We start from the raw sequence: 27,411 nt of genomic DNA on the forward strand, positions 1-27,411 counted from the left end.
AGTGTGTAACAATAATTGTAATACTCTTGATTCTAGTATTTCATGTAAAGCTCGATTTGAGACCGAGCGAAGATTGTTAGAAACATTTAACATGGAAAAACTTTAGCTGAATCTAAACCTAGATAAACTCCACTTTCAGCAGAAAAGGTGTTTTAATTACTATTCATAATTTTAAATGATCTTATTGTTGTTCATGTCTTTTACCGATGCTTTTTTTTATTGTTTGTACAAATGTATGTTTTTAACTTTAAAAACCTTAATAATGATAATAACAGTAATAAAAATTATGTATCATCTCTACATCTGGAGATTTTGTTGAATTTGTTCGAGTCATCATCATGTGTACTGTGTGAAGCCGTAAAAGTTGTTTGCTAACTTCGTAACACCTTACTGTCTGTCTCTGTGAGTTTGTATACGGCAAAGTTTTGGGTGACAATTTGCAAGATTATTGGAATCTTTTGAATAAGTATGGCTTTAGAGACATTGCATGGGATCTCTAGATCTCAATATTTTAAATTTTGGTCGTGCGGAGATGAAGCCGGTCTACCCCAAGAAGAAAATCTCGTCAATCAGTACCAGTTATTGCTTCCCCCTATACCTAAGGTAAACCACCGAAATTTATACTTCTTTTATTAAATGATAAGCTAATTATACCTGTTCGTAAGTTCTGTTTCTTTAGAATAGCTTTGCGATTCTCGAAGCCCTTGCTGATAAAATTGGTAATTCTGTACAATAGCAACGCCACTATTAATTTTGATTTTTCTATGATGAATTACTTTGTGCTTTATGTAAAGCTGGCATTTTTTTTTATTGAAGAGGAACGGTATTTTTACCCTTTTTAACCTTTCCAATATTGGGGGACCCCAGAGGGAACCCGGTTTTTTTTAGGTAGGGAATGAATTGAAGAATCTGTATTAACATACGAATAATGGCACATGTAGAATCGGCAATAAACAAGGCCACCAGCTAACCTAAATAAATCACTCAGCCTTTGTATATTGGCGGTCGTTAAACCACCTAACCTAGTTGCTGTATCCTTACCTACCTTGGGGACTTCGGCCCCCGTGTGACACGGGGAGACCTGGAGTGTAATTAGGAACAAAGATATGAAAGATCTAGAAAACCTCCAATACAAGATAATAAGAAATATGTATGAACTACCTGCGAGTACTTCGTATTGGGGCATACTTGCAGAAACAGGAATATGGCCGATGTCCTGCAAAATAGAATATAAAAAATTAATGCTCTTCCATAACATCATAAACTCCGAGGAAAAAAGATTAGTAAGAGAGATAATTGAGGATCAGTTGAAGAACCCGTATGGGAAGTGCTGGAGCAAGAGCGTAGAAGAAATCTGCAGTAAATATGGCATGGAAGTTGAAGAAATAAGAAATTGGGGGAAAAGGACCCTGAAAAAAGAAATCAAGAAAAGAATTATAGAAAAATAGAAGAAACTATTGAAGAAAAAAAGAAAATAATGAAAAAATTAAGATTTATTAAAGGAAATGGCCCTCTGCCTTATATCAGAGAAATGTACCTGGATAAGGCATCCCTTGTGATGAAAGCAAGATTAAATATGCTCAACTTGAAAGCAAATTTCAGGGGAAAATATGATGACAATTTGTGTGACTTGTGCAAAGAGGAAGAAGACACTACAGAACATTTATTTTTATGCCCAAAGTTAGAACAGCTAAAGAATATAGAAATAAGTTTAGGTACGCTGAAAAATCCTAGCAGGGATCTGGCTGCATTTATAGATAGGGCAATGCATATAAAAGAAGAGTTTAAGAAGCCCAAACTGATTACCACAACAGGTGCTAAAACTGATGATAGCAAGGTGTTACCCTATCTAATTTCAAGGTAGAAGGGAATAAAAGTAAAGATTGAGAACCTCATTATGATAATTTATTTAAGGCACAGATGATATAAACTCAATAACTATAATAAGAATAAGCTTAGAAGCTTTGAACCTATCTATCTATTTTGCGGAGTGAGCAATAAGGAACCAGGAACCTTCCACAACCATATTAAATCATAACCTAAACAAACCACATAACCTAACCTAGTAGCCATATCCTGGTATTATTGTGCTGTATTACAGGGCAATGTAACCAAGGAAAAAAACTACTTTTTTCTTTAGAAAAAATTCCGCTCTTCGAAAATGACACTCGTTCCCGTCGCAAATGAATAGTTTCAGAAATATATACTGTATATATATATATATATATGTATATATATATATATATATATATATATATATATATATATATATATATATATATATATATCTATATCCATATCCATATCCTACGATAATGGGTGACCCCCAGTGGGAACCTGGGGTTTTGGGTGGGGAAAACAATTTCAGGTAAATCACGTTATTTATTACAGGAAAACATATTTTCTGTTCGTAATGAGAATCTGTAATACAGTAAAACTTTACCATCCTTGCTTGGGTTGGAGGGTAAAGGTGAGCTGCCATCTTTAAGAATGCATGGAGTCAAAGATCCAATACATTAAAATGTAAATTAAAACAGGCATTCCTGCAACCCCCTTTTCTATCTAACCTGATTTTGAAATGTTGCAGGCAACAAAATTAAAATACAGAAATCTATTCCAACCTGACCTTGTTTATTATGTCAAAATTTTGTCTCTAGATGTGCGTATGTATATTGGTGGCAAATGTCAAGAAATTTGGTATTTTTGCAGAGATATTTATTTATGGAAAGTATCACTAACAAATTAATTGATTTGCTTGATGCCTTATGTTCAAAAGTGAAATTGACTTCTAATGAAAAACTTTCTTCCTTTCAGTCAGAATCACAGGTCGGAGATTTCCTTGTAGATGAAACGGGGAAAAAAATTCAACTCAACTTTGCTCATGGAACAACAACTCTTGGATTTAAGTTTGATGGTGGTGTAGTATTAGCTGCTGATTCAAGGGCTACATCTGGACAATATGTTGGTGAGGATATACTATATTTTTGTTGCATAATCACTGTTGAAATCTGTTTATTACAGTATAGTGTTTTTCACATTTAAATTACAGCAATCTGTTTATTATAGGCATCCGTGTACGGTATGAGATTTTTAGCTTAGTGGTCTGGTTGAACTGCTGTATCAGTTTTATTCCTAACATCATAAAATTATTTTGGTTTTTCATCTTTCAAAATAAGTTAGAAATGGGTTATCATTTGGAAGTTCATGAGCTGAGCCTTGAATAAAATGCAAAAGAAGTGGTTACACAGTTTTCTAGGGGTGTTCCTTTAGCAACTAGGCTTTTTTGTTTGGTCTAGGTAAAGGTAGTTTTTGGATATTGTATAGATGTATAGGATAAGATGGGTGTTAGTTGAATCAGTTGAGCATAACGATTGTTTGAGTTTGTTATAGATTTGTGTTAGTCTGTAATTTGTAGAAGGGAGTATTAGGTAAATTATAATTTATCATTTATAATACAGGACTAAATATGTTTAAAGAAATTATTATGGATTTGATAATTCTAGCTGTTTTTTAGTTGTTCCATACTAACAAACCTTCCGTTATTTATTTGGATACTCTTTCGGCGAAGCTGGAAGGCAGCTATTAGACTAAAAGCGCATGGTAGCAACCCTGCCTAACCACTTGAGCTGGTAGGCTGGGGGTGGCTGGGTATATATATACTCTCACAGCTGTGAGCTACGTCACTTTCTTTTGGCTTAGTTAGAGATCAGACGTTACTCCTATCTCTTCCAAGGCCATCATTGGGCATTTTGATTTATCATTTCTTTGTCAGGTGTGCTTGCTCTCTTCCAATGCGAACCTGTCCTGGGCGCGAGGGTGATGCGTGCAGTACATTTATATCGGTTCTGGATACAGACCCGCACTCTTTGTGTCCATCATGCAGAGGGCATCGTTGCGAGTAGGGTTCACCCTGCATGGAGTGTAGGAAGTGGCCTGCTTCCCAGTGGGAAAAATTTGGACGGTGTAGAAAGGCGAAGCCCTAAATCTCTTTCTAAAGCTTCTTCTCACTCGCAATCTTACGAGGGCAGGAGTGCAGACCGTCTAACTCTTTGGCAATCCCTGGATACTGGGGGCTTAGTTGCTTCCTGTAGAGGAGCAACTTCACCTCCAGCCGCCAGGGAGCCAATTTCCCTTGCAGATGTTTTACAGGTTTATCCGTCCTTAGGGGTTTCTGCACCTCCTATGAAGGAAGAGCTCGTTCGACTCCTTCGGGCGTGGCGCCAGGAACGACCCTTCTCCAGAGCTCGTAACATCTCTCGCTTTTGAGGTCTGCGAAACCCATCCTGGACCTTCCACGCGTGGATGAGTCGATCACTCACATTCACCCCTTCAACGGCCTCCTGTTGACGATGATCCCACATGCCATCCTAGGACATTGTCGTCCGATTACCTTCAGCCTTCCGTTTCTCCCCGCAGGGTTGCTGCAGCTGTAGTTGATGATCTTCTAGAGACCAACACCCAATCCAGTGGCGTTCAGGGTCGATCTTCACCATATCATCCCTCGGGACACTGTTCTCCCGATCGTCGTTCATGACAATCTGAAGATCATCAGGATCGTAGGTCATGGCGATCCGAGCGCTCTTGCTCTCGGGCCTCACGCTCGTGAGACCAATGGTCGCAACGCTGTCCTAGGAGGCGTTCCTCTTCACTAGGAGAAGTCTTGCGATCACGCCATGCACAATCCCAAGCATCCATGTCTAGACCTAGGTCCAGACGCTCGCATTGTAGATCACGAGGACGGCGCTCGAGAGGGTGATGTTCGCGCTTGTGAGGGCATCGTTCACAAGATCGATGTTCACGATCGCGTAGCCAACGCTCACATTTGCGAGCTAGGCACTCTCAAAGTTCACGCCATTCTCCATTGAGAGCTTGACGCTCCCAATCGCAAACAGTACGTTCACGATCGAGGTCTAGACGTTCCTCGTCTAGAGGTAGAGGTAAGTGTTCACGCAGTCCATCAGCGCGTCGCCCCTCAACCCGTCCATCTCCCAAACGACCCCGGACATAGCCTACCCTAATCATGAGACAGACCGTTCTTTAGATAGGTATCCACCTAAAGCTCCACTGCCCTTTTCCGCCTGGGGTGCTTTAGCGAGCATTTGCCTTCGCAATGCTCCACATCACATCCTGTTGTAACGCATTCACCAACGCTCAATGTTGCCTCCTACTCAGAGGTAGTCTCTGCCGACATGGTCTTGCGTAGTTGTTCCTTTGCGGCAGCAGGAATGCCCAAGGGTTCCTTCATCCACTTTGGCTCCTAGTGCTTCTGTTGCAAGCACTTCTGCTCGCGAAGTGCGCCAGTTCTTGTGTAAAACTCGCGATTTTACGTGCAAATTGACTATTTCTGTGAGCAGCTCGCAAGCAGAGGTTTTGGAATCGCAAGCAAGCAAGTGCGGTACCAAAACCTCCGCCTTCGGCTTCTACCACCTTTAGTGGCAGGCCTATACCCTTCCCAGAAGGGTTTAAGGAGCCTCGTAATAATAATGCTAATGTACCTATTAGACTGGACCTTCCTCCTTGTCAATCGAAGGAGCATTTCCTGATACCTCAAAGGCTCTCCCCTAAGTCAGAGCAGGCTTCCTCTCCAGGATTTCCCCTAAGTCAGAGCAGGCTTCCTCTTCAGGATTTCCCCTAAGAGATGAGCTCCTCCTAAAGTTCGAAGGGAAACCCAGGACTTGCCAAAGGATGCTGAAAACTCTGCATGGGTCAGCACCTTCCTCACCACCCTGCAGAAGTCCTTGGGTGTGGCTCCTCCACCGCCACAGCCTTCCACTGCTCCAGTCAGAGCTACTCCACAAATTCCCTTGGAGTATTCTTCGAGTTTGTCTCCTGGGAATGTTGACCCTAGAAGGAGACCATTGTCAGACAAAGCATGTAGATCCACTCCACCTCGATCTTTTGCCATAGTGCCTTCTTCTGATTCCTACATGTCCAACCTTCCCTTTGCAATGGCGAAGGCAAGGGAGATCATAACAAAGAAGTAGAAGAGGAGGATGAGAGGCATGACTCCACCGCATGCCAATCTCCTCCGCCCTAGAACTAGTAGGGACATCGACTCTCCCAGGGAGATCTCTCTTCACCCCTTCCATCCTCAAGAGATTGATATAGTGCCTTCCACCTGTGGAAGACCCTACGGCTCCTGCTTCTGAGGCTTCGGCTACTAGTGTCCCCAAATCCTCGCAAGCTCCTCCTTCCAACATTAAAGAGGAACGCTTCCCTGTGCGAAGGGAAACTAAGGATGCTAAAACCAAGCCGAAGAATGCTGCAGCAAGGGAGGCTCAGTTGGCAGAGGCACACAGACAGTCCCCTGTGGTGGGGTCCCTCGATAGATCATGTTGATGACCTTGACCTACCCCAAGCTCTGGACGTGAGCCTGGAGGTAGGTGAGCTTTATGACTCGGACGATGACAATCTTCCTAGTGCCTCTAGTCTGAACTTTCACTCTGAGCAAGAGAGACATGAGTCGGAGCATACCTTTTGGCAGGTCCTCTCCTGCATGAGGGCCATCAATGGGCTACCAACTCCTTTTATCTCTACTCAGGGGACTTAGGAGATAGTTCTCGATGAGATCTTCGAGAACCAGTGCAACTTTTCCCCTGGTCTAAAGCCCTGATGGCTGCCAGAAGGAAGGCTATTGCAGAGATAGTCAGGGCTTCCATTCCTTGAGAGCATGTTCCTTCTCTTGATCTTTGCCACTTCCCTTTGTCCTGCAAAGAAAGTACTATGAGATCCATGGGGAACCTCATTCCAAAACGTCCCTCAACCCCTTGGTTGAGTCACTGACGAAGGGTCTCCCAGCTCAAACCATTTCCTCTTTGAGGGCCTCCCTCTCGGCACTTGAGCTTCTCAACAAAGAGAGAGGCGCGAAGTACGCCATGCAGGCTGCTTCCTGGCTTGATCTGTGGTTAGGATCCTTGGGCTCCATAGTGCACTCCCATGATCTTTTCTAAGGAGTCATCTAGGAAGTCTTTGGAGTCTTCCTTGATGTCGGGCACCCAAACTCTTGTTCTTATCGCACCATGTCAACTTGTGGGCGAACGCTAATCTCGAGAGAAGGGACACAGTCATTGGGCAATTCCATAAGTAGGTGCCAAAGGTGGAAGTCTCTGGTCTGAGGAATTCCACCCTTGAGGGTTGTTCTCTCTTTGCTCCAGAGGAGATTGAGGGGGCTGCTGAATGATGGAGGAAATCGTCGAATGATTCTCTACTCCGGGGCCATGACTTCTAGGTCCCATGGAAGACCTTCCCAGACTGCCCGCAGTCAGCAGGCTGTCTTGTCTCGTCCTTCGACTTTTAGGTCCTCGGGACCTTCAAAGGTGTCTAAGCGGCCCTTTCAGTCCAAAGGCCAGAAGGGGAGCAAGTCCTTCAGAGGTAATAAGGGAGCGAAGGGCAGTGGCCGAGGTGGTCACTCCCGCCAGGGATGGCATTCCTCTTTACTCTCCACCTGTGGGAGGATGCTCGCAGCACCTCTGGCAGAGGTGGCAGTTTCACGGGTCCGATCCTTAGACGATCGAAGTAATCTCTATGGGGGTATCACGTCCCGTTCATTCAATCTCTCCTTCCTCTGACTCGGGATCCAGTACATCTAAGCTTCTATGCTAGGGGATCCACAAAGGATCTGGCCCTCAGGGCCGAAGTCCAGACCATGCTGCAGAAGGGCGCTCTTCAAGAGGTTATGGATGGGACTCCAGGCTTTTACAGTCAAGTTTTTCTAGTGAAAAAGGCAACCAGGGGCTGGAGACCAGTCATTGATCTCTCCCCTCTGAACAAGTTTGTTCAACAGACTCTGTTCAGAATTGAGACGGCAGACACGGTCATTCAGGTAGTTTGACCAAAGGACTTCATGTGCACTCTGGATCTCAAGGACACATACTTCCAGATCCCAATCCATCCATCTTCAAGGAAGTATCTCAGATTCATACACAAGGACAAAATATACCAGTTCAAGATTCTGTGCTTAGGTCTCATGACCTCTCCTCAGGTCTTTACCAGAGTATTCACCCTAGTGTCACCTTGGGCTCATAGGAACGGCATTCGTCTCCTCAGATATCTGGACGATTAGGTGATTCTGGCACTGAGACATGCTTCTCGAGTTTTGTCAGGGATAAATCTCGAGAAGTCTTCACTGCTTCCTTCACAGAGACTAGTATACAGTACCTCAGTATGATAATAGACACCGTCCAACAGAAAGTCTTCCCATCAGACGAAGGAGTACACAAGCGTTGTTTGAGTCTGTTAGGTCACTTAACCTCTCTCCTCTGTCTAGTTCCAAACGGCTGCCTCAGGACAAGATTCCTGCAGTGGCAGCTAAAGTCTGTGTGGAACTAACACGCAGATCCACCGAACACTCAAGTTCCAATTACTCGGGAACAATGACGGACAACATTGACATGTACGCCTGTCCCCTGTTCTTTTTGATGAGAAGGCTGCTCAAGAAGACCAGAGCATCCAAAAACGTAATGATGACCCTTGTAGCTCTGCTATGGCATCATACAGAATGGTTCCAGGTCTTTCTGCAACTTCTAGTAGATCTACCGAGAGAGCTCCCTCCACGACCAGATTTACTCTAACAACCACACGCAAACATCTTCCACAGAACCGTGCAGTCGCATTGACGTCACGCCTGAAAACTATCCTGCGTCTCTGTCAGAAGGGATTTTCATGATAATTTGCGGAGAAAATGTCCAGACACTTGCGTAAGTCCTCTGCCTCTGTGTACCAGGCTAAATGGACAGTCTTCTGTGGTTGGTGTCGGGGAAGGAATATCTCTCTTGTCGATGTCTCTATCCCAGAAATAGTGGTTTCTTGTATACCTTCGGGAGGGTAAACTCCTTTCACTCTCGGCGGTGAAAGGCCATCGCTCGGCCTTTAAGCTGAAAGAAGTATATCTTTCCTCTTCGTTGGAGCTTTCTCTACTAATACGGAGTTATGAGATCACTTGTCCTCAGTCAGGGATCAGGCCTCCTCCCTGAAACATGGTTCGCAACTGGCGGTCCTTGAAAGGACCTCCCTAGGAACTATTACGCCATGCAACTGATTGAAATCTCACTTTGAAGATGGCGTTCCTGCTTGCTTTAGTTTCGGCAAAGAGAGTCAGCGAACTTCATGGCCTCTCATATGACATCGCCCATTCAAAGGGATGGGGAGAAGTGACACTCGGCTTCGTCCCTGAGTTCATTGCTAAGACTCAAAATCTGGGGGTTCTGGACTCTAGATTCGGGCCCTTTCAGATTATGAGTCTACGTTCTGTAACCAATAACCCAGATCAATTGTTACTCTGCCCAGTAAGAAGTTTGTGATACTATTTTAAACGCACTGCAGCAACACGGCCCAGACTAACATCACTTTTTGTTAGCTCTGGAAGAGTTGAGAGGAGGATCACTAAAAACTCTGTTTCATCCTGGATACGCCGGGTGATTGAAAGAGCTCTAGTGGCTGATCCTCCTCCGGCTCAACAACCCAGAGCCCACGATGTAAGGGGCATCAGTACGTCCTTGGTATTTAAACGCAACTTTTCGGTGTTCTAAGTGTTACAGGCGGACGTGTGGAAATGTCAGAATACGTTTACAGCCCATTATTTAAAAGACGAGACCCATAGGAGACTCGATACGTTTACTAACGTTTACTATCAGTCCTATTGGGGCTGCTCAACAAGTGGTAGAAGAATCCCTCTGGCTCCTTATTGGACATGTAGCAGTTGGTTGAGGGCATTGGTTACCCGTGTTAAGACTGGGATGAATGAGAGTATTATTATTATCATTATTACTTGCTAAGTTACAACCCTAGTTGGAAAAGCAGGATGCCATAAGCCCAGGGGCTCCAACAGGGAAAATAGCCCTGTGAGGAAAGGAAACAAGGAAAAATAAGATATTTTAAGAACGGTAACAACATTAAGATATATATTTCCCATATAAAATATAAAAACTTTAACAAAACAAGAGGAAGAGAAATAAGATAGAATAGTGTGTCTGAGTGTACCCTCAAGTAAGAAAACTCTAACCCAAGACAGTGGAAGGCCATAGTACAGAGGGTATGGGACTACCTAAGAATAGAGAATATTGGTTTGATTTTGGAGTGTCCTCCTAGAAGAGCTGCTTACCATGTCTGGCTTCCTTTCTTGATCTTCTCCTCCCTTGCCGGACAGCACCATGGGTCCCTATGCCAGCTGGTTTCAACCTCTGCAGGTAATTATCACTTCCCTGGTGTAGCCTAGTGTGTCATAAGTTTATATACTGTCCAAGTCCCCATTGCTTCCCGCGAGGTAAGCAATGGGAAACATTTATATAATTTCCTATATAAACTCGGAATGTGTTCATATAATACATACATAATGCTCATAGCAATGATCTGCACAGGCCGATATTATACCCACTTTGTATATTTAGCTAGGTGTCAAAGTTTTTCCATAGACCACAGTCATAACCTGTACTAGGTAAAAACCAGGTCGATGTCCATGCCAGATTTTAGCGGTTCCACCCACCTAAGAGTGAGTCATCCAAATAAATATTGGAATGTTTGTTAGTATGGGAACAAATGACATATTCGGGTATAATTTATATTTTCCCCTAACTAATAAAAACCTGTAGTTATTTATATAAATTGGCCCGCTATCATCTGTCCCCCAGAAGTCCTGCCTGCAATCAAAAGTGACATAGCTCACAGCTGTGAGTATATATAGAGGTGGAAGTGTATCACCCAACCACCCCCGGCCTACCCGCTCAAGCGCTTGGGCAGAGTTGCCAGCTCACACTTTTAGTCTAGTGACTACCTTCCAGCTTTGCCGAAAGAATGTCCAAATAAATAACCACAGGTTTGTATTAGTTAGGGAAAAATACAAATTATGTCCGAATTTTTCATATTTAAATTTTGCCTGATTACAATTTTGGTGTTTGTATGAATTGTGGAAGATATACACTACAGTACAGTATGCTATTTCAGGTTCTCAACAAGTAAAGAAGATTATCGAGATCAACCCATATTTACTTGGTACAATGGCAGGAGGAGCAGCCGACTGCACGTATTGGGAGCGTGTCTTAGCGAAACAATGTCGTTTATATGAGCTCAGGTAATTTGTACTTTTTGTATTACCATTAGTCCTACTCATTGTCGTAATAAGTACAATTCTGTATAGCTATTCTCTTTAACTGGGCTCCACAAAGCACTAGAAGAGTTGGAAGACTTATCCCTACATGGTTTAGGATTATGAATCGTGAAGTAGATGATGAATGGAGAAATATTGAATTGAAAGCTCAAGATAGAGACGACTGGTGAAATCTAGCCGAGGCCCTTTGCGTCAGTAGGCACAGGAGATGATGATGATTCAATTTACAGTTGTAATTGCTCACAATTGGTTAAAGCAAAGGAATATGTTTTGCATCTGTTATGAGCCATGATTTGTAACATGCTTTTTTTTTCATTTCTTTTGAAAAATATCGTAGTAAAAATTGAAGATGAGAAAGTGGTTAGATGCTACTGGTGTTTTTGCCATAGTTATGTTTCTTTTGAAGATTATTATTATCTACCGTATGTCATGTATTTGATGGTTATCTTTTGATTGAGAATAAAGTTATAAGCGTCACTGTCAACTCAGATATCAATGAGGAAAATGGGCCACACCCTGGTGAATAACAATTCTTGCATGAATGTATTTTTCTTATATATTCATTACTTAGGTGCAGACTTATATACTGTATCAGGTTTGTGTATTATGATAAGGTTAAAGAGGAAGATACAGTATATGTGGGATGGATTCATAATTTAGAGTGATAAAGTAGATCAAATGTAGAAAACAAAAAAGGTATAAAGGTAAAAAGAAAAAATTTATAAATGAAGCTGTGAAAATTGGAGTTGAGAAGTGACGGAACAATAATACCACTATTTTGACCAGCTTCTAAAGGAGGGCAAGTATGAATCAGGAATTGCGGACGTGACATATAAAGATGTGAAGAAGATTGTTGTGGCGAAGAACTTTGAGGTCCCGGAACCGTTGGTTATAACTTCTAATTTGGTGAAAGCTGCTGGATAACCAAGTCACTCATGAATTGGTTGAAGTGAGAAGGAATATTAAAGGAAAAGGGGAGTAAGAATGTCACAGTATGGTATCAAGTATACAGTAGAAGATGGATGAAGGAAGATTGGAGAAATTAAAATTAACCAAAGTGTTGGATTGGCTTCATATGGGAAAATGATTTACTTCAGTGGTTATATATATTGTGTGGAATTACTAAGATGCCTTGCAGAAAAGATAAACTTATATATAGTAATACCTTGCCTTACGTCATTAATTGGTTCCAAGAGACCCATTGTAAGTTGAATTTTTATGTAGGTGAGGTTTTTTTGTCATTTTATGTGACCTATACATGTACTGGACGCGAAAAATCAACCTACGTTCATTTTATGAAATTCAGATAACTACATTGATAAGCTTCCATGTGAATTACAGTTCTGTACAGTACAGCGCTTTATCATCCTTGCACAACGTAGAAACCAGTATGTAATGTCAGGTAAAACTGTGGAAAGTGATTTTTTATTTTTGTATTTAATACTTGAGGATTAGCAACATAAATTTGTAACTGACTTTGTTGAACTGACACAAGGAGGATTATTACTATGCAATATAGTATTGTGTTTTTGAGCTTACAAAGTCTAACAATACCTGTACTGAGATAAAGAAAAAGACAAAGTTCATGAAGATAAATGGTGGTTGAAACAACTCAAGTTAGTGATAATACTGGTCAAACCATGACAAGGTCTAGAGTTAAGATAATTTAGTGGCATGTCTTTCAAGATAATCTTTTTTCCCCCTTGGATGAAATTTTAGCCTTTTATTGCTAATTATTATAAATTGACAAAGGAAGGCTATTTTATATGATGGGAATATATTTTAAAAATGTCTGAAATATAGAGGACTGGAATGGAGAAAAGATTATGGAAAATTAATCTAATGCAACTAAGATTACTATACTGTATGTTAAGAAAAGGAACATGAGAAGGTGCGTACCAAATAATGGCCTTTTAATTGCTGTAGAGGATCTGCAAGAGTACATGTCATTAATTACATTGATCAACAGTTGGTGGCAAAGGAGAAATTGAATTTTACAAAAGTTATTAGAACAAATGACTTACGATGTGTATATGGTAGATGAGGTTAATTATATTGTTTCAAGGCTGTTAAACCTTGATATCTTGGTGTCACACTGCCTTCAACGATGATGAACCTTGTTACCTTGGTGACATACTATACTGGAAGGTTAAGCCGAATTTGAGGTGGCTGTAATAAAATGTCAATATCTTTGATAAAGTGGAAACATTGCTAATCAACTTTCAGAAGAGTTTCCTGATGGTAAACCCCAGCTAGAATGTGTGTGTACAAGCATCTAGGAACTGCTTTACTACACAGTAGATTGGAAAAGTGATCGTCTATGAATGAGGAAAATGGAGGAGGTTCTGAAGTCCTTTTGATAAGAGAGGGGTACTCTTTGAAGTTTGTAGCTTATGAAATATAGTAGCTGATGGTGATGTTTTCAGTCTTGGATATATGATTGAGATGGTTGGGCAAGTGGGGAATAATGAATAGGTATAATTAGTAAGTGGCTAGCTGGTTTATAAGTAGGAATGGCCCGAAAAGAATGGAAAACGTGCAATTAAGAGATCTCAATTGACATACAGTATTTGATGGAAGTTGTAGTAAAAACTAGAGTGATGGGTTAAATGATAAGTCACTTCTAAGACCTCCAAACATTACAGTAACTGCATTTTATGATACAATATACTGACTGATTTTACAATGCATTTTCATTTGCTCTTGTAACCGGTGTATGCACTTTTGCAGTACACTTCTTCCATACTTATTTTACCTACAGACATTTTTGCCCACATCACAACTGAATTTGCATCTCCCTTATGAGAACATTATAGTCGTGTGTGAACAATATACAGTAGGGTCCGAATTATGCAAGAATTTGGTCGATTAATGACCTTGTGTAAATGGAAAATCGCGAATTTCGAAACACACGACTAACAGAAATAATTCCATTGCGGCCATGGCAACCAGCAATTTGCCTATTCAAATGTGTTTACTACCCATTTCCAATACTTTCTTTGTACTATACTGTATTTCTTTATAATATCAAATTGTTCTTGTAAATAAATAAAACATTTAATATACTTTAAAGTTCTAATAACTTGTAAAATGGTTAAAATTACAACCAGGATAGGTATAAACACTATATATTTCTCGTTATAACACAACCCAAAATACAGACAAATTTTAATGTTTGTCATAACTATTGTATAATACAACTGGTGAATAGCAAAACCATCACTCTATAGACTAGCTTGTTGTATGATTGAAAATCCAGTTATAAATATTTAACTTAGCCGGTGAATATATAGCTGCAACTCTGTTGCTCGACAGACAAACTCTACGGAAAAAACTCGCCAGCGATCGCTACATAGGTTGCGGGTGTGCCCAACAGCGCCATCTGTCGACCAGATACCCAGCTCTTATGTAAACAAAGACTCAATTTTCTCTCTGTCGACGTGTCGACAAGACGTACTTTACTCGCTGTTGCTAAACTGGAGTTTTTCACATCATATTGGTGAAGTACTATATTCTGGTTTTGAGCTTTCGCAATGCAGGTGTTTTATCTTCATCTTAAATCTTGAACTCGTTTTGGATAGATTTAATTATGGTGACAAAGAGAGTATGGACTTTCTTTCACTTTTAAATGGCCGACCCTTCCCTTAGACGGAAGTGTGTTTAGGCTTTTAGTAATTGTCTTATCACGTTATAAATTATTTATAGATTTTCCTCTATATATTTTATATCTCTCCGCCTTTATTAGGCCTCTTTGATTAACTTTCCATTTATTATAAACATATAAAAATAAATTTTAATGTTTTGTTTATATGCGACCTTTCCTGAGAGTAGGCGGTCCTAACTTGGAAACCGAAGTTAATCAACGTTGAGCCCTTTATATCGTAAATAGCTTTTAAAGAGCTAAGGATTTAAAACTTTTTAAATGTAATATTTTTTTAAAGAATTTCTTTGATAGTCTTCGTACTGTTTTCAAAGATGAACTAACGTTTAGTTTATTTATGCTACGCAGTTGTTGACGTTCAGGACGTTCAACATGCGCTCTATCGTTACGATAGAGAGAGAGTGTATCACGGTTTCACTTTGCAGTAAGAGTAAATCGATTCTGACGTTTTGTTCAATCTTTCTTAGCTTAAATGTTTTAAATTCTATTTTAAAGGAACTTTTTATTTGAAAAACCTTTCAGTTTTTTCCTTTAGTCAAATAACATGTTTTTTTGACAAAATATAATTGGGCTCTTCTCTTAGGTGCGAAATCAAGAGAGAAAGAGAGAGAGAGATAAAGACGGAGGGAGAGAGGGGAGAGAAAACGTTCTGTTCAAGCGGGTAACGTTGTTCTCGAGTTACTCTCGTCCCTAGTCTCTGTACGGGGAGGAAGGATAAAACGTTTTTAGTTTTTTATTCTCGTCCCCAGGCTATGTGCGGTGAGAGATTGAAAACGTAGTTTATATGAACTAGTGTTTAGTCTCTCCCAGCCACTGAATTTTTTATCTTAAAATATGTTTTCTGTTTTTTACTGGTATTAATGAGCTTGCATTATACGACTGATTTCGCAATTACTACCTTTTAATGAAGGATAGAATTGCGTGTTTCAGGTAGAAATCAGTAAAAGTTTCGATTTCAGTGAAATAAGTGCAAAACAGAAAATCGAAGTGATAAAGTGATATGTGCAAAGTGTTACAGTGTTGCGTCCGAGGGTTCGTCTGTTCGTGCCTGTCGTTCACCTAGTCCGGGACCTCTTGCAAGCTCCTAAGCCCAGGGGAGAAGTAATGTCGAACGACTTATGGGTTCGAGAGGCCTTGATCAACGAACAGACGTTTCCCTCTATGGTATCGGGTGTATCTTACCAAGATCTCCCCTACCATAAGACGAGAGAGACATTTTTTCTCCTCGTCATCCGAAGGCTTTTTGCATAAGAAACCTGTCACAAGGTTTTGAAGCCCTTAAGCGAAAGTCAGTCCTTTCAGGACAGGTCCAGCGTCCTGGTTACAGCCATGAGGACAGCTCTGACCCTATGCAGTCATCGGATAACTGCTCGCCGCCTAACAAAAGCGTAACACAGACTCCGAGAGTCTTTTTTGTTGGCAAAGTGTTGCGGTCACAGACGTTACCCTCGTCTCTTACCACAACCATTTCCGTTGATCCTTAATGGGTTGTATGGCAAGACATGCAGAATATGCTTGCCTCCCTTATGGAAGACTATTCTGCCGATTAGTCCGTTGAGTCTAGCCGTTTATCTCATCGATATCCTGGCTTTCAGCCAACCTAACGTTCCTTTGTGCTTCCTGTTGACGTTGGCGTAGCTAAGTCACGTCAGTCAGGTTGTTTAGAACCACACTCGATGCGGTCTCGTGTGGATTTTCAGCCGCATTTGGACGTTAGGCCACTTGCTGATGCTCCTGTTGACGTTCTAGACGTTCGCTAACAATCGGAGTTGACTTGTTTTGACGCTGTGCGTCAACCTCCGCATTCTAGAGTTGTTTTGACTGCTCAGTCTAGGCAGTCAAAGCAGTCTCGAGTGGACGCTGTGCGTCCTCACGCACCTGTTGTGGTTGACAGTTCAGTTGTTGACAGTTCACAGACTGTCAAGCAGTTACATGACGTTGCGTTCTGGTCCGCTACTAATGCACCAGTGAGTGTGGACTCTGCTTGTAAAGCATTGCCACCACGGTAGGTCTCTCCCTTGCTTGAGACTCAGCTTTTATCGGACAAGGTTCCTGTAGATGAGGAAGTTGCTGTTCCCCCTCCTACTGATATTCCCTTGAGGACTCTGTCAGATGGAGAGGAGCCTAAAGCTGCTTAGCCCCCTATGGACTTTAATTAAATCATGATGATTTTTTTTAAGGATCTTTGTCCGGATCTTTTTGTAACTGCTGCTCCTCGTTCGCCTAAACGTCAGAGCTTACACTAGGCCTAGCTACTTCGAAGCCGTTGTTTTTAAGCTAGTGCTCTCTCGCTCTCCTAGAGAGCTTTACGTTGGCTAGGCGACTGGTTTATCACCAGGAGGAGTTTGGGGGATACAGCCTTTGCTTTCCCTTCTTTTAAACTGGCTTATAGAGCGAGAGTCTGTTATGACACGAGAGAAGGTCTCGGCTTGGGAGTTCATGCCTCTGCCCAGATAGACTTCTCAAATCTCGTAGACTCTCCCTGGCGCCTGGCCAGGAGACGCTCCAAGTTTTTTACAGGTCAACTTCACAGCTGTTTTCGAGCCTTTGAAGTTTTGCTGTACAATTATGTCATGCATAAACAAGGCTTTCAGGGATGGAAAGCGGTACCGCCTCAGTCGCTAACCCCGTCTGTTGCCGCACCTGCTCCCGTAGACCCTAAATGGGCTTTGCTGCAAGACATGCAGTCCAAGCTTGCGTCCTTGATAGAGGACTTTAATGCGGAGAAGGTTGCTGCCGAACCTTCTGGCCAACAACCTTCCAACCGGTCGGTTGTGCGCCCTTTTGACGCTGAGGTAACCTTCTCGCGTCTGCCAGTTGAGGTGGTTCCTCCACCGATGCGACCCAGTGTGGGTTGCCAGCCGCACGATGACGTTAAGCGACGCTCGGAGGTGGTTGTTGACGTTCAGGATGTTCAACAACCAGCAGAGGTGACAACGCAGTGCGTCAACCTCAGCAACCCGGTAGGGTGTTGACTGCACAACCCAGACGGTCTAGACAGTCTCGGGTTGACGCTGTGCTTCCTCGCGCACCCATGGTTGTTGACAGTTCACAGACTGTGCAGCAGTTCCATGATGTTGCGTCCGGCTCCGTCACGCATGCACCAGTGCGACCGGACTCAGCGAGCCAGACGTTGCCCACTCCGTTGCCGTTTCCTCATCAGTTTTCGGATGAGGAACCCTCTGATGAGGACGTTGCTGAACAACAAGACGATCAGCCCCCAGAATAGATCAAGCCCTGCTATCCATCCAGAAGATGCTGAAGAAGGAACGCTGCTCAGTCAGGCTGTGGATGAGTCTGGTAGGGACGCTGTCATCCGTGGAACAATTTGTGTCACTAGGAAGACTACTCCTCCGTCCTCTTTAATACCATCTAGCTTTTCACTGGAAAAAGGACAAGACGCTAGAAGCGGTCTCGATCCCGGTTTCCGAAAAGATAAAGTCTTGTCTGACTTGGTGGAAGGACAATATCAACCTAAGAGAGGGTCTTCCCCTGGCTGTTCAGACTCCCAACCACGTTCTCTTCTCGGACGCATCGGACGTGGGCTGGGGCGCGACACTAGACGGTCGGGAATGCTCAGGACTGTGGAACTCGAGTCAGAGGAGCATGCATATCAACTGCAAGGAGCTGTTGGCAGTACATCTGGCCTTGAAAAGCTTCAAGTCTCTCCTTCGAGGCAAAGTGGTGGAAGTTAACTCGGACAACACCACGGCCTTGGCGTACATCTCCAAACAAGGAGGTACCCACTCACTGACGTTGTACGAGATCGCAAGGGACCTGCTCATCTGGTCAAAAGGTCAAGACATCTCCCTAGTAACGAGGTTCATCCAAGGCGACTTGAACGTCATAGCAGATTGTCTCAGTCGGAATGGGCAAGTAATTCCAACCGAATGGACCCTCCACAAGGATGTGTGCAAGAGACTTTGGGCCACTTGGGGTAAACCATCCATAGATCTCTTTGCAACCTCGCTGACCAAGAGGCTTCCAATCTATTGCTCTCCAGTCCCGGACCCAGCAGCAATACATATAGATGCTTTCCTCCTAGATTGGTCACATCTGGATCTCTACGCATTCCCACCGTTCAAGATTGTCAACAAGGTACTGCAGAAGTTCGCCTCTCACGAAGGGACAAGGTTGACGTTAGTTGCTTCCCTCTGGCCCGCGAGAGAATGGTTCACCGAGATACTTCGATGGTTAGTAGACGTTCCCAGAAGTCTTCCTCTAAGGGTAGACCTTCTACGTCAGCCACACGTAAAGAAGGTACTCCAAAGCCTCCACGCTCTTCGTCTGACTGCCTTCAGACTATTGAAAGACTCTCGAGAGCTAGAGGCTTTTCGAAGGAAGCAGCCAGTGCGATTGCTAGAACAAGGAGAGCGTCTTCCATTAGAGTCTACCAATCGAAGTGGGAAGTCTTCCGAGACTGGTGCAAGTCAGTTTCTGTATCCTCGACCAGTACCTCTGTAGCTCAAATAGCTGATTTTCTCTTATACCTGAGAAAAGGACGATCCCTTTCAGCTCCCACTATCAAGGGCTACAGAAGCATGTTGGCATCGGTCTTCCGGCATAGAGGCTTAGATCTTTCCAAACATAAAGATCTGCAAGACCTCCTTAAGTCTTTTGAGACCACCAAGGAGCGTCGTTTGGCTACCCCTGGATGGAATTTAGACGTGGTACTAAGATTCCTCATGTCAGACAGGTTGGAGCCGTTACAATCAGCCTCCCTGAAAGATCTCACTCTTAAGACACTTTTCCTGGTATGCTTAGCCTCGGCTAAAAGAGTCGGTGAGATTCATGCCTTCAGCAAGAACATCGGATTTTCGTCGGAAAAAGCCACTTGTTCGCTGCAACTTGGTTTTCTAGCCAAAAATGAGCTGCCTTCTCGGCCTTGGCCTAAATCTTTCGATATTCCCAGCTTATCGGAGATCGTAGGCAATGAACTAGAAAGAGTCTTATGCCCTGTTAGAGCTCTTAAGTTCTATTTAAAGTGTACTAAACCCTTACGAGGCCAATCTGAAGCTTTATGGTGTTCAGTTAAGAAACCATCCTTGCCTATGTCAAAGAATGCTTGGTCAGACTTTATCAGATTGTTAATACGAGAAGCTCATTCACATCTGAGTGAGGAAGACCGAACTTTGCTTAAGGTGAAGACGCACGAAGTTAGAGCTGTAACAACTTCCGTGGCCTTTAAGCAAAATATCTCTCTGCAAAGTATAATGGACGCAACCTATTGGAGAAGCAAGTCAGTGTTCGCGTCATTTTACTTGAAAGATGTCCAGTCTCTTTACGAGAACTGCTACACACTGGGACCATTCGTAGCAGCGAGTGCAGTAGTAGGTGAGGGCTCAACCACTACAATTCCCTAATTCCTTATCCTTTTAATCTGTCTCTTGAAATGTTGTTTTTTTATGGGTTGTCCGGAAGGCTAAGAAGCCTTTCGCATCCTGGTTGATTTGGCGGGTGGTCAAAGTCATTTCTTGAGAGCGCCTAGATTAGGGGTTTGATGAGGTCCTGTTGTATGGGTTGCAACCCTTGATACTTCAGCTCCTAGGGGTCGATCAGCATCCTAAGAGGATCGCGAAGCTCCGTAAGGAAGACGTACTTAAAAGGCAGAGTAATTGTTCAAGTCGACTTCCTTACCAGGTACCTATTTATTTTGTTTTTGTTATTTTGATAAATTCTAAAATGAAATAAAAAACTCTTAGCTCATAAAATGTAAACATATATTACTGGTCTCTACCCACCATCCTGGGTGTGAATCAGCTATATATTCACCGGCTAAGTTAGATATTTAAAAATGATATTTTGATTATAAAATAAATTTTTGAATATACTTACCCGGTGAATATATAAATTAAATGACCCTCCCTTCCTCCCCAATAGAGACGCAGTGGGACGAGGAGAAAATTGAGTCTTTGTTTACATAAGAGCTGGGTATCTGGTCGACAGATGGCGCTGTTGGGCACACCCGCAACCTATGTAGCGATCGCTGGCGAGTTTTTTCCGTAGAGTTTGTCTGTCGAGCAACAGAGTTGCAGCTATATATTCACCGGGTAAGTATATTCAAAATTTATTTTATAATTAAAATATCATAATTATCAAAATAAAGGCGATTTTATATCATGCGTTTCCTAAACACGCTAAAAAGCACAATAGAAAACAACAACCAATGTTTTGTTTACGTTTATCTCTGATCACAACGAAGAAACAGACGCATTTATACATCTGTGTTTTTGAATTGACAGCAATTTTACCAAGTATAGATTATATGTTGAATTTGTTATTACCAATGTTCTAATTATTTTTTATTAGAACTTTCAAATAAATGAAATGAATGCCATTTATGAAATGTTTTTCTTTGTGATGCCGCCTGAAACGGAAACCTTCCATTTGTTTACGCTCCATCTTCGATCATAATAAACAAACGAATACATTAAACACACATGATCTAAGTCATAACTAATGATATTACAAACATTTAGTAAACATTATGTTATTACAAATATTTTACTTACCGTAGCCATATAAATTCCTAAATTCGTATCAAAGCTGGAAATTTTTTTTTCCTTATGCGTTTAATCCACAATAGCAAACTGCCGCTAATGACAGAGTGATAACTTACGATAATTCCAAACTGTTACGAAAGATAATTGTCCTTTCCATATCCAAAATACTTTTCCTAACTTCAGTTATAAGTCAACTTGTACCCACCTCAATTATGGATCCATATGCAAAAAAAGGTAAAAGAAGAAAGTACTAGGCCTATTTTTAAAGTCACCGAACAATTAGGTTACCGCTATAACGTTCGATGTGAGAGAGAGAGAGAGAGAGAGGGATGGTTTTAAAGTACTAAACAATAAATATGATAGGTTATAACACATTGGTGTTTATGTAATATTAACTGTATAGATGGTTTGAATAAGTTAAGAAATGGTGTAAACAATTCTTTGTTATTGTATTCGGGCGGAAGCTAGACATCAGCTGATGTGATCACAGCCAAAAGTAAAACAAAAATAAGTTAGCAATACTCGATTTTTAAAACACACCCGAAATTTAACAACATAAGTACATGTTTTATTATAGCGCAATTGACATTTAAAGAGTAAAACTTTTCTGGAATAGAATGGTGTTTCCTAAAAAATAGTGGTTTGCGGACGAAATCGGTTACCGTATTTTAAGCTATGATTGAAATGGATGTATACACGGTATAATTTTTTCGTTTTGTATTTAATTGACACTTCAAGAAAACCGATTTTGGTTTCTTCATCTATTTGTAAGTATTGTATAACGAGAGAGAGAGAGAGAGAGAGAGAGAGAGAGAGAGAGAGAGAGAGAGAATCAGCTGTTGTAATTGAATGTCGTGTTTTTGTTTCGTGTACCCCCTGAAGCGAGGAATTGATCGCCACAACTAACAATATTCATGTTAATTTCATTCTTAAACTCAAGTTGCCATATGTGAACTATGGTTTTATTTCTTACGAGAGAGAGAGAGAGAGAGAGAGAGAGAGAGAGAGAGATTTGAAATCTCTCTCTCTCTCTCTCTCTCTCTCTCTCTCTCTCTTAGATTTTATTTTACCGTCTACTCTACAAAACCAATGTTTGCAAATCAAATGTATACTGTTTAAAATATGACAAAATATTGACGACTCGTTACCGAAGTTTAGGCTATTCACTGCCGATAAACACAAAATATTGACGACTCGTTACCGAAGTTTAGGCTATTCACTGCCGATAAACGAACCCAGTCTACTCGTGAAAACCTTGAACGCCCAGAGGGAAAAATAAGGCTTTTAAATATACTGTACTAAACAAAAATAGTGGTTTAATATACCATCATTAACACTACCATTACAATTATCGTAAGGTTGGAGAAAGATAAAGATTGCCGAGAACGTAACCACATTTTTGTTTACATTTTGTCTGCTGGACTCGCACAGTTAACAGTTGATTTCATTGTTGATGTGGAATTTTATCCTTAAATAGGCTATTCATTATGAAATTATGTTAATGAAATGTAATGTTAATATTGTTTTGTAACATTTATTATAAATCACCGTATTTAGGGCTACCAATATACTTAAAAAGACAATAGATTTGATACATTTTGTAGTGCTTGACTCGCGAACTTTGAACAGCCTCGCAGATACAGAAAATTTATTTTTGAAAAATAGCGATCGCGGAAAAGGGGAATTGTGTAATTCGAACACGCTTAATTCGGGACCCTACTGTATTTTTTTTCCCCCATTTTGAAGTAGACATTTGTAATTATATCCTTACAATACAACTAGTAAGATCATGTTCGTATAATCATATGACAGTCCACCCTTACAGAGATGGTTAGAATTGTGTATTCCAACTGATCAGTATACTGTACAGTATAATTTTGTTCACCTCAATACAGCTTACTGTGAAATTTATACCAGATTTTATACTCTCTATTGTTAGTCTTTGTACATTTATTAACAAATTATGCTATAGGTTACATTACTTCAAGTTTTTATTTTAATTATTTATTTCATTCTTTGTTATAAGTGATTTAGATATCAATAGCGAGTGTTTTCAGAAAATATAAGTCTTGATGTTCTGTATAGAATAGGACTGTAAAGTCTAATATATTGCTTAATTTTCACATATTTCATATAAGATATTACCCAACAGGAATCGAGAGAGAATTTCCGTAGCTGCTGCCTCCAAGTTATTGGCTAATATGGTGTACCAATACAAGGGATATGGTCTCTCTATGGGTGTTATGATTGCTGGTTGGGATAAGAGGGTGAGTATGCAAAGGTTTTGATTTTTATTTGAATTTCATATCAATTGGAATGAGTACATCTTAATTCCTACTGAATTTCTTTCTACCTATTCACTTTTCAGCTCTTCTATTTTATCTCTTAACCTAGCTAGACAAATTCTGAGTGCTGCTCGACTTTCCCCTCATATGAAAACAAATCCTATAGGGATCCCTTGAATAGGAAGAACTATTAGAGTGAATGAGAAAACTATGAAAAAATCTTTGCTTTTTATTCTATGAAATTTGGTCCTCGTCAAAGCAGTTGAGCCATCTTTCTTTAAGAAGATGAGGAGGTCTGGTGAATAAGTGTCTACCCAACCATATTTTGACTCCAGGAGCAAGTGACTTCTCCCAACTTTTGTGATATTGAGATGCTGCTTACACATTCAGTTTTTACCTGTAGCTTCTTTTTATGCTGGATGCATAGTTAATGATCATAAGTGCCAGTTATACATACAATATGACAGTTATAAAGGATCTCTTGGTGTTTATTTTCAATTACTTTTGCTCATTCATAAGTTGATGCACACATTGCTCAGTCATTTGTGGAATATGTGTCAAAACTTAATAACCAATAAGGTAATGTACAGTGTAGCCTGTTAGAATATAAATATATGCTGTATTCTTTCTTGTGAGAAGATATAGTAACTTATCCCTCTAAATTAGTCTTTTGATAAGGCTTTATGTTCTAATAGACTCAAAATATTATATCTTCTAGGGACCTGGACTGTATTACGTAGACAACGATGGCAACCGTCTCCCTGGTAATGCGTTCAGTGTTGGGTCTGGCTCTGTCAATGCATATGGTATCATGGACACTGGATACCGTAAGGATCTCTCAGATGTCGAGGCTCAGGATTTGGCCAGACGTGCAATTTATGGTGCTACTTACCGTGATGCATACTCAGGCGGCATTGTGAGAGGTAAGGGGCAAGAATTGCTTTTGAAGTACAAGGCTGAAGGTCAACACACATATATTGATTTTTCACTTAATTTTATTTTAGATAGAATACTCAAAGGGTAATAAACATAAACTTACCAGTAGTTATAAATTGTAACACAAAAAAAGACCTGTAGACTAAGCATAAGGTTTTGGTAGTCAAGGCCATTTTCAATGTTTACCTTTACCAATGTATTTATGTAGTCATGAAAATTTGCTCAGTTACTACCTTGCTGATAGGATAGCAAAGGGACAGTGAAACCAAGGACTATGATATATTCATTGTACTGTACCTGTTTTTATGATTCATAGCTGAACATCTAGGTTGTCAACGTAATACATGAAAATTTGTGAATTGGCATTGATTTTATGGTGATTGTGATGATACTGTATATAATTTAACTTTGCTGGTAGATGGTTTTATAATGGAGCCTATGGACTGAACTTACTTTCTTTGCTAATTTACCTAGATGTTCAGGTATGAGCCATAGCCATAAAAGAGGACTCTCATGAAAGGATAATTAATTACATGCACTCTCCACATTGCTTATGGTAGATTTACAGTTTATTTGGAAATGGTAGCCTAGAAAATACAAATGTTTTCGGTGAAAAGGAGTGACGATACTAAAAGCGAAAGAATATTCAAATACCTTACATTCATCATCCTATCCATCACCTGTCATAAAACAATTTGCTAACACCTTGTTAATGATTGGCGAAAGTTACTTAATGGGACCATCCGCTATGGTGGAGAATATAACTTGAAAAAATAAAAAAAAATCAAGTTATTGACTGTTTCAACGGATACAGAAACATGTCGTACGTACTCTCCAGAAGTTTCAGCCAATTATTTTTACAAATAATGAAGATAAAGCTGCTTTAAATAATGAAGTCATCCTAACTGCATCGTCTGCATGACTGAGTTTGACAGAATCATCTTTGCATGTCTGTGTTTACATATATACAGCGATTTTTTCACTTATGTTTTCAAAATTTCGTACATCTGGCAAAGATGTAAGGCATTGGGAGAGGGTAGGCGAACTACGATCTAGGAGAAGACCGGCCACTATCTCCAAAGACATAGATTAGTTATGATGCACGTGTGTTTGTTTACTTGCAGTTCATATGTACATTGTGTTTCTACAACATCCTCATGAACTTTATAGCAATGCCAAAGTTACCTAAGGTCAAAGAAAGAAAAAAAAAAGTAAGCAGAGAGCAACAAAAAAAGAACCAAGAAGAGAGGGAAACATGAAAAAGAGTTCAAAGCGGAACATTCTAACTAAAACTCTGGCAACAATGAGAGGCTGCTGGCAACTCATGACACCCTTACATGAAGTGTGTTAGTACACTAAGGGTTTAGATACCTTGTTTGGGGAGCCTTCATGTAGGAAAAAAGAGCAAAAATTTATAGCAAATCTTTTGGAGCTTATATAACTCAAAAGCATACTTATTCACATGTTGGTAGCTTTTTTCTTGGTTATTTATTGTTCAATTTTAGAGGGAAAGAGGAATAAAAATCCCACAATTTTGAGTGACAGAATTTTTATTTTCCTATTACTTTTTTTTTATTGCATCCAGACAAGCAAAATTTAGAAGAAATCATTAAAAAAAAGTAAAAGGAAAATAAAAATTCTGTCTCAAAGAATTATTTGGTTTATAAAATTTTTTATGGTATGATTTTCAATACAATTGGTGGAGAAATCGCTACCTATTTTTTTTTTTTTAAATAATGATTTTTGGTAATAAATCTTGAAAGTTTTTTCAAATGACTTGAAATTTTTGTATAATGAAGGTATTATTTATATCTAAAACATATATGGAAATTGTGCTTTTTGAATGATTAGAAAAAAAATACAAGACATAGCGGACAGTCCCCTTAAGCGTTCCCCAAATTTTACTTAAGTTACTTTTATCATTGTTTGGAGTATGACTTTTATCGTCATTAGTTGTTGAACAACAGTTTAGATTTATATTGATATCAGTTATATAGGGCACTGGAAATTATTATGGTGTTTTAAGCTGGTTGTTCACTATTATAATGTTTTTCAGTTTATCACATCAAAGAAAATGGCTGGATCAAGATTAGTGAAGATGACTGCAAGGATCTGCATTACAAGTATGAAGAGGAAAAATTGTCTGCATAAAAGGCTTAGTTTATGTTACATTTTATCTTTTTTTCACATTTGCTACATTTCAGTTATAATCACATGTAAGTTTGTGAACTTTCTTGAAATAACTTGTGTAACAGTACTCTAAATATATTGAGAGTTGTTCATGTATTATTAATCTCACTACCAAAATTTTGCTTGGAGAAAAATTAAAACAAGTCTTACAAAGATGAGACAAATTCAAATAAACCTTATTCCCAATGAGAATGCATCAGACAAATCTTGTTTGTAAAAGGGACAAAAACTAAGAATTTATATGTATGGACATGGACATGGGAAAATAATTCTAAAGATTCTCTTTGCATTTTCATCTTTGAACTTTATAAACTACCTCGTACTTAGTTTTACTTTATCACACATTTTCGTAACATTTACCATGTCAAAGTTTTAAGATTTTAGATAAGATAATCATTTCCAGTCTAAGAGTGATAAAATCCGAAATCTCTTAATTACAATAGAAATAGTAAGATTGGCTGAAAATTTGTTTGCTGGAGTGTTTTCTGAAAACTATAACATAGTTCATTTGGCTTTTTTTCTTCAAACTTTATTCATCTTGGCTGTGGTAATCCGTAATTTGAGGAAAGATACATTTGGTTTGAATAATCAATAATTATGATTAGATAAAAATCAGCTCTTGAACTAAATATTAGTGCTTTAATATAAATTTGCAGGAAATTTTTCTCCCAGTACCTTGCCAAATAACTCAAAAAGTCCCTAAGGCAAACCATAGCTTTAGCATTGCATTTATTG

General features: G+C 40.1%; 1 protein-coding gene across 1 annotated transcript; it reads left to right on the forward strand.

Annotated features, from left to right (window-relative positions):
• The first annotated feature begins 346 nt into the window (after positions 1 to 346).
• On the forward strand, positions 347 to 26,766 carry LOC137651907 (proteasome subunit beta type-5-like). Its single transcript, XM_068385109.1, has 6 exons — positions 347 to 603; positions 2,815 to 2,965; positions 10,939 to 11,065; positions 23,418 to 23,532; positions 24,269 to 24,473; positions 26,543 to 26,766. The coding sequence occupies exons 1-6, from the start codon at positions 469 to 471 to the stop codon at positions 26,635 to 26,637; spliced, it is 828 nt and encodes a 275-aa protein (XP_068241210.1). The 5' UTR covers positions 347 to 468; the 3' UTR covers positions 26,638 to 26,766.
• The last annotated feature ends 645 nt before the right edge of the window (positions 26,767 to 27,411 follow it).

The sequence above is a fragment of the Palaemon carinicauda genome, chromosome 13 (assembly GCF_036898095.1).
Source record: "Palaemon carinicauda isolate YSFRI2023 chromosome 13, ASM3689809v2, whole genome shotgun sequence".
Lineage (NCBI taxonomy): Eukaryota > Metazoa > Arthropoda > Malacostraca > Decapoda > Palaemonidae > Palaemon > Palaemon carinicauda.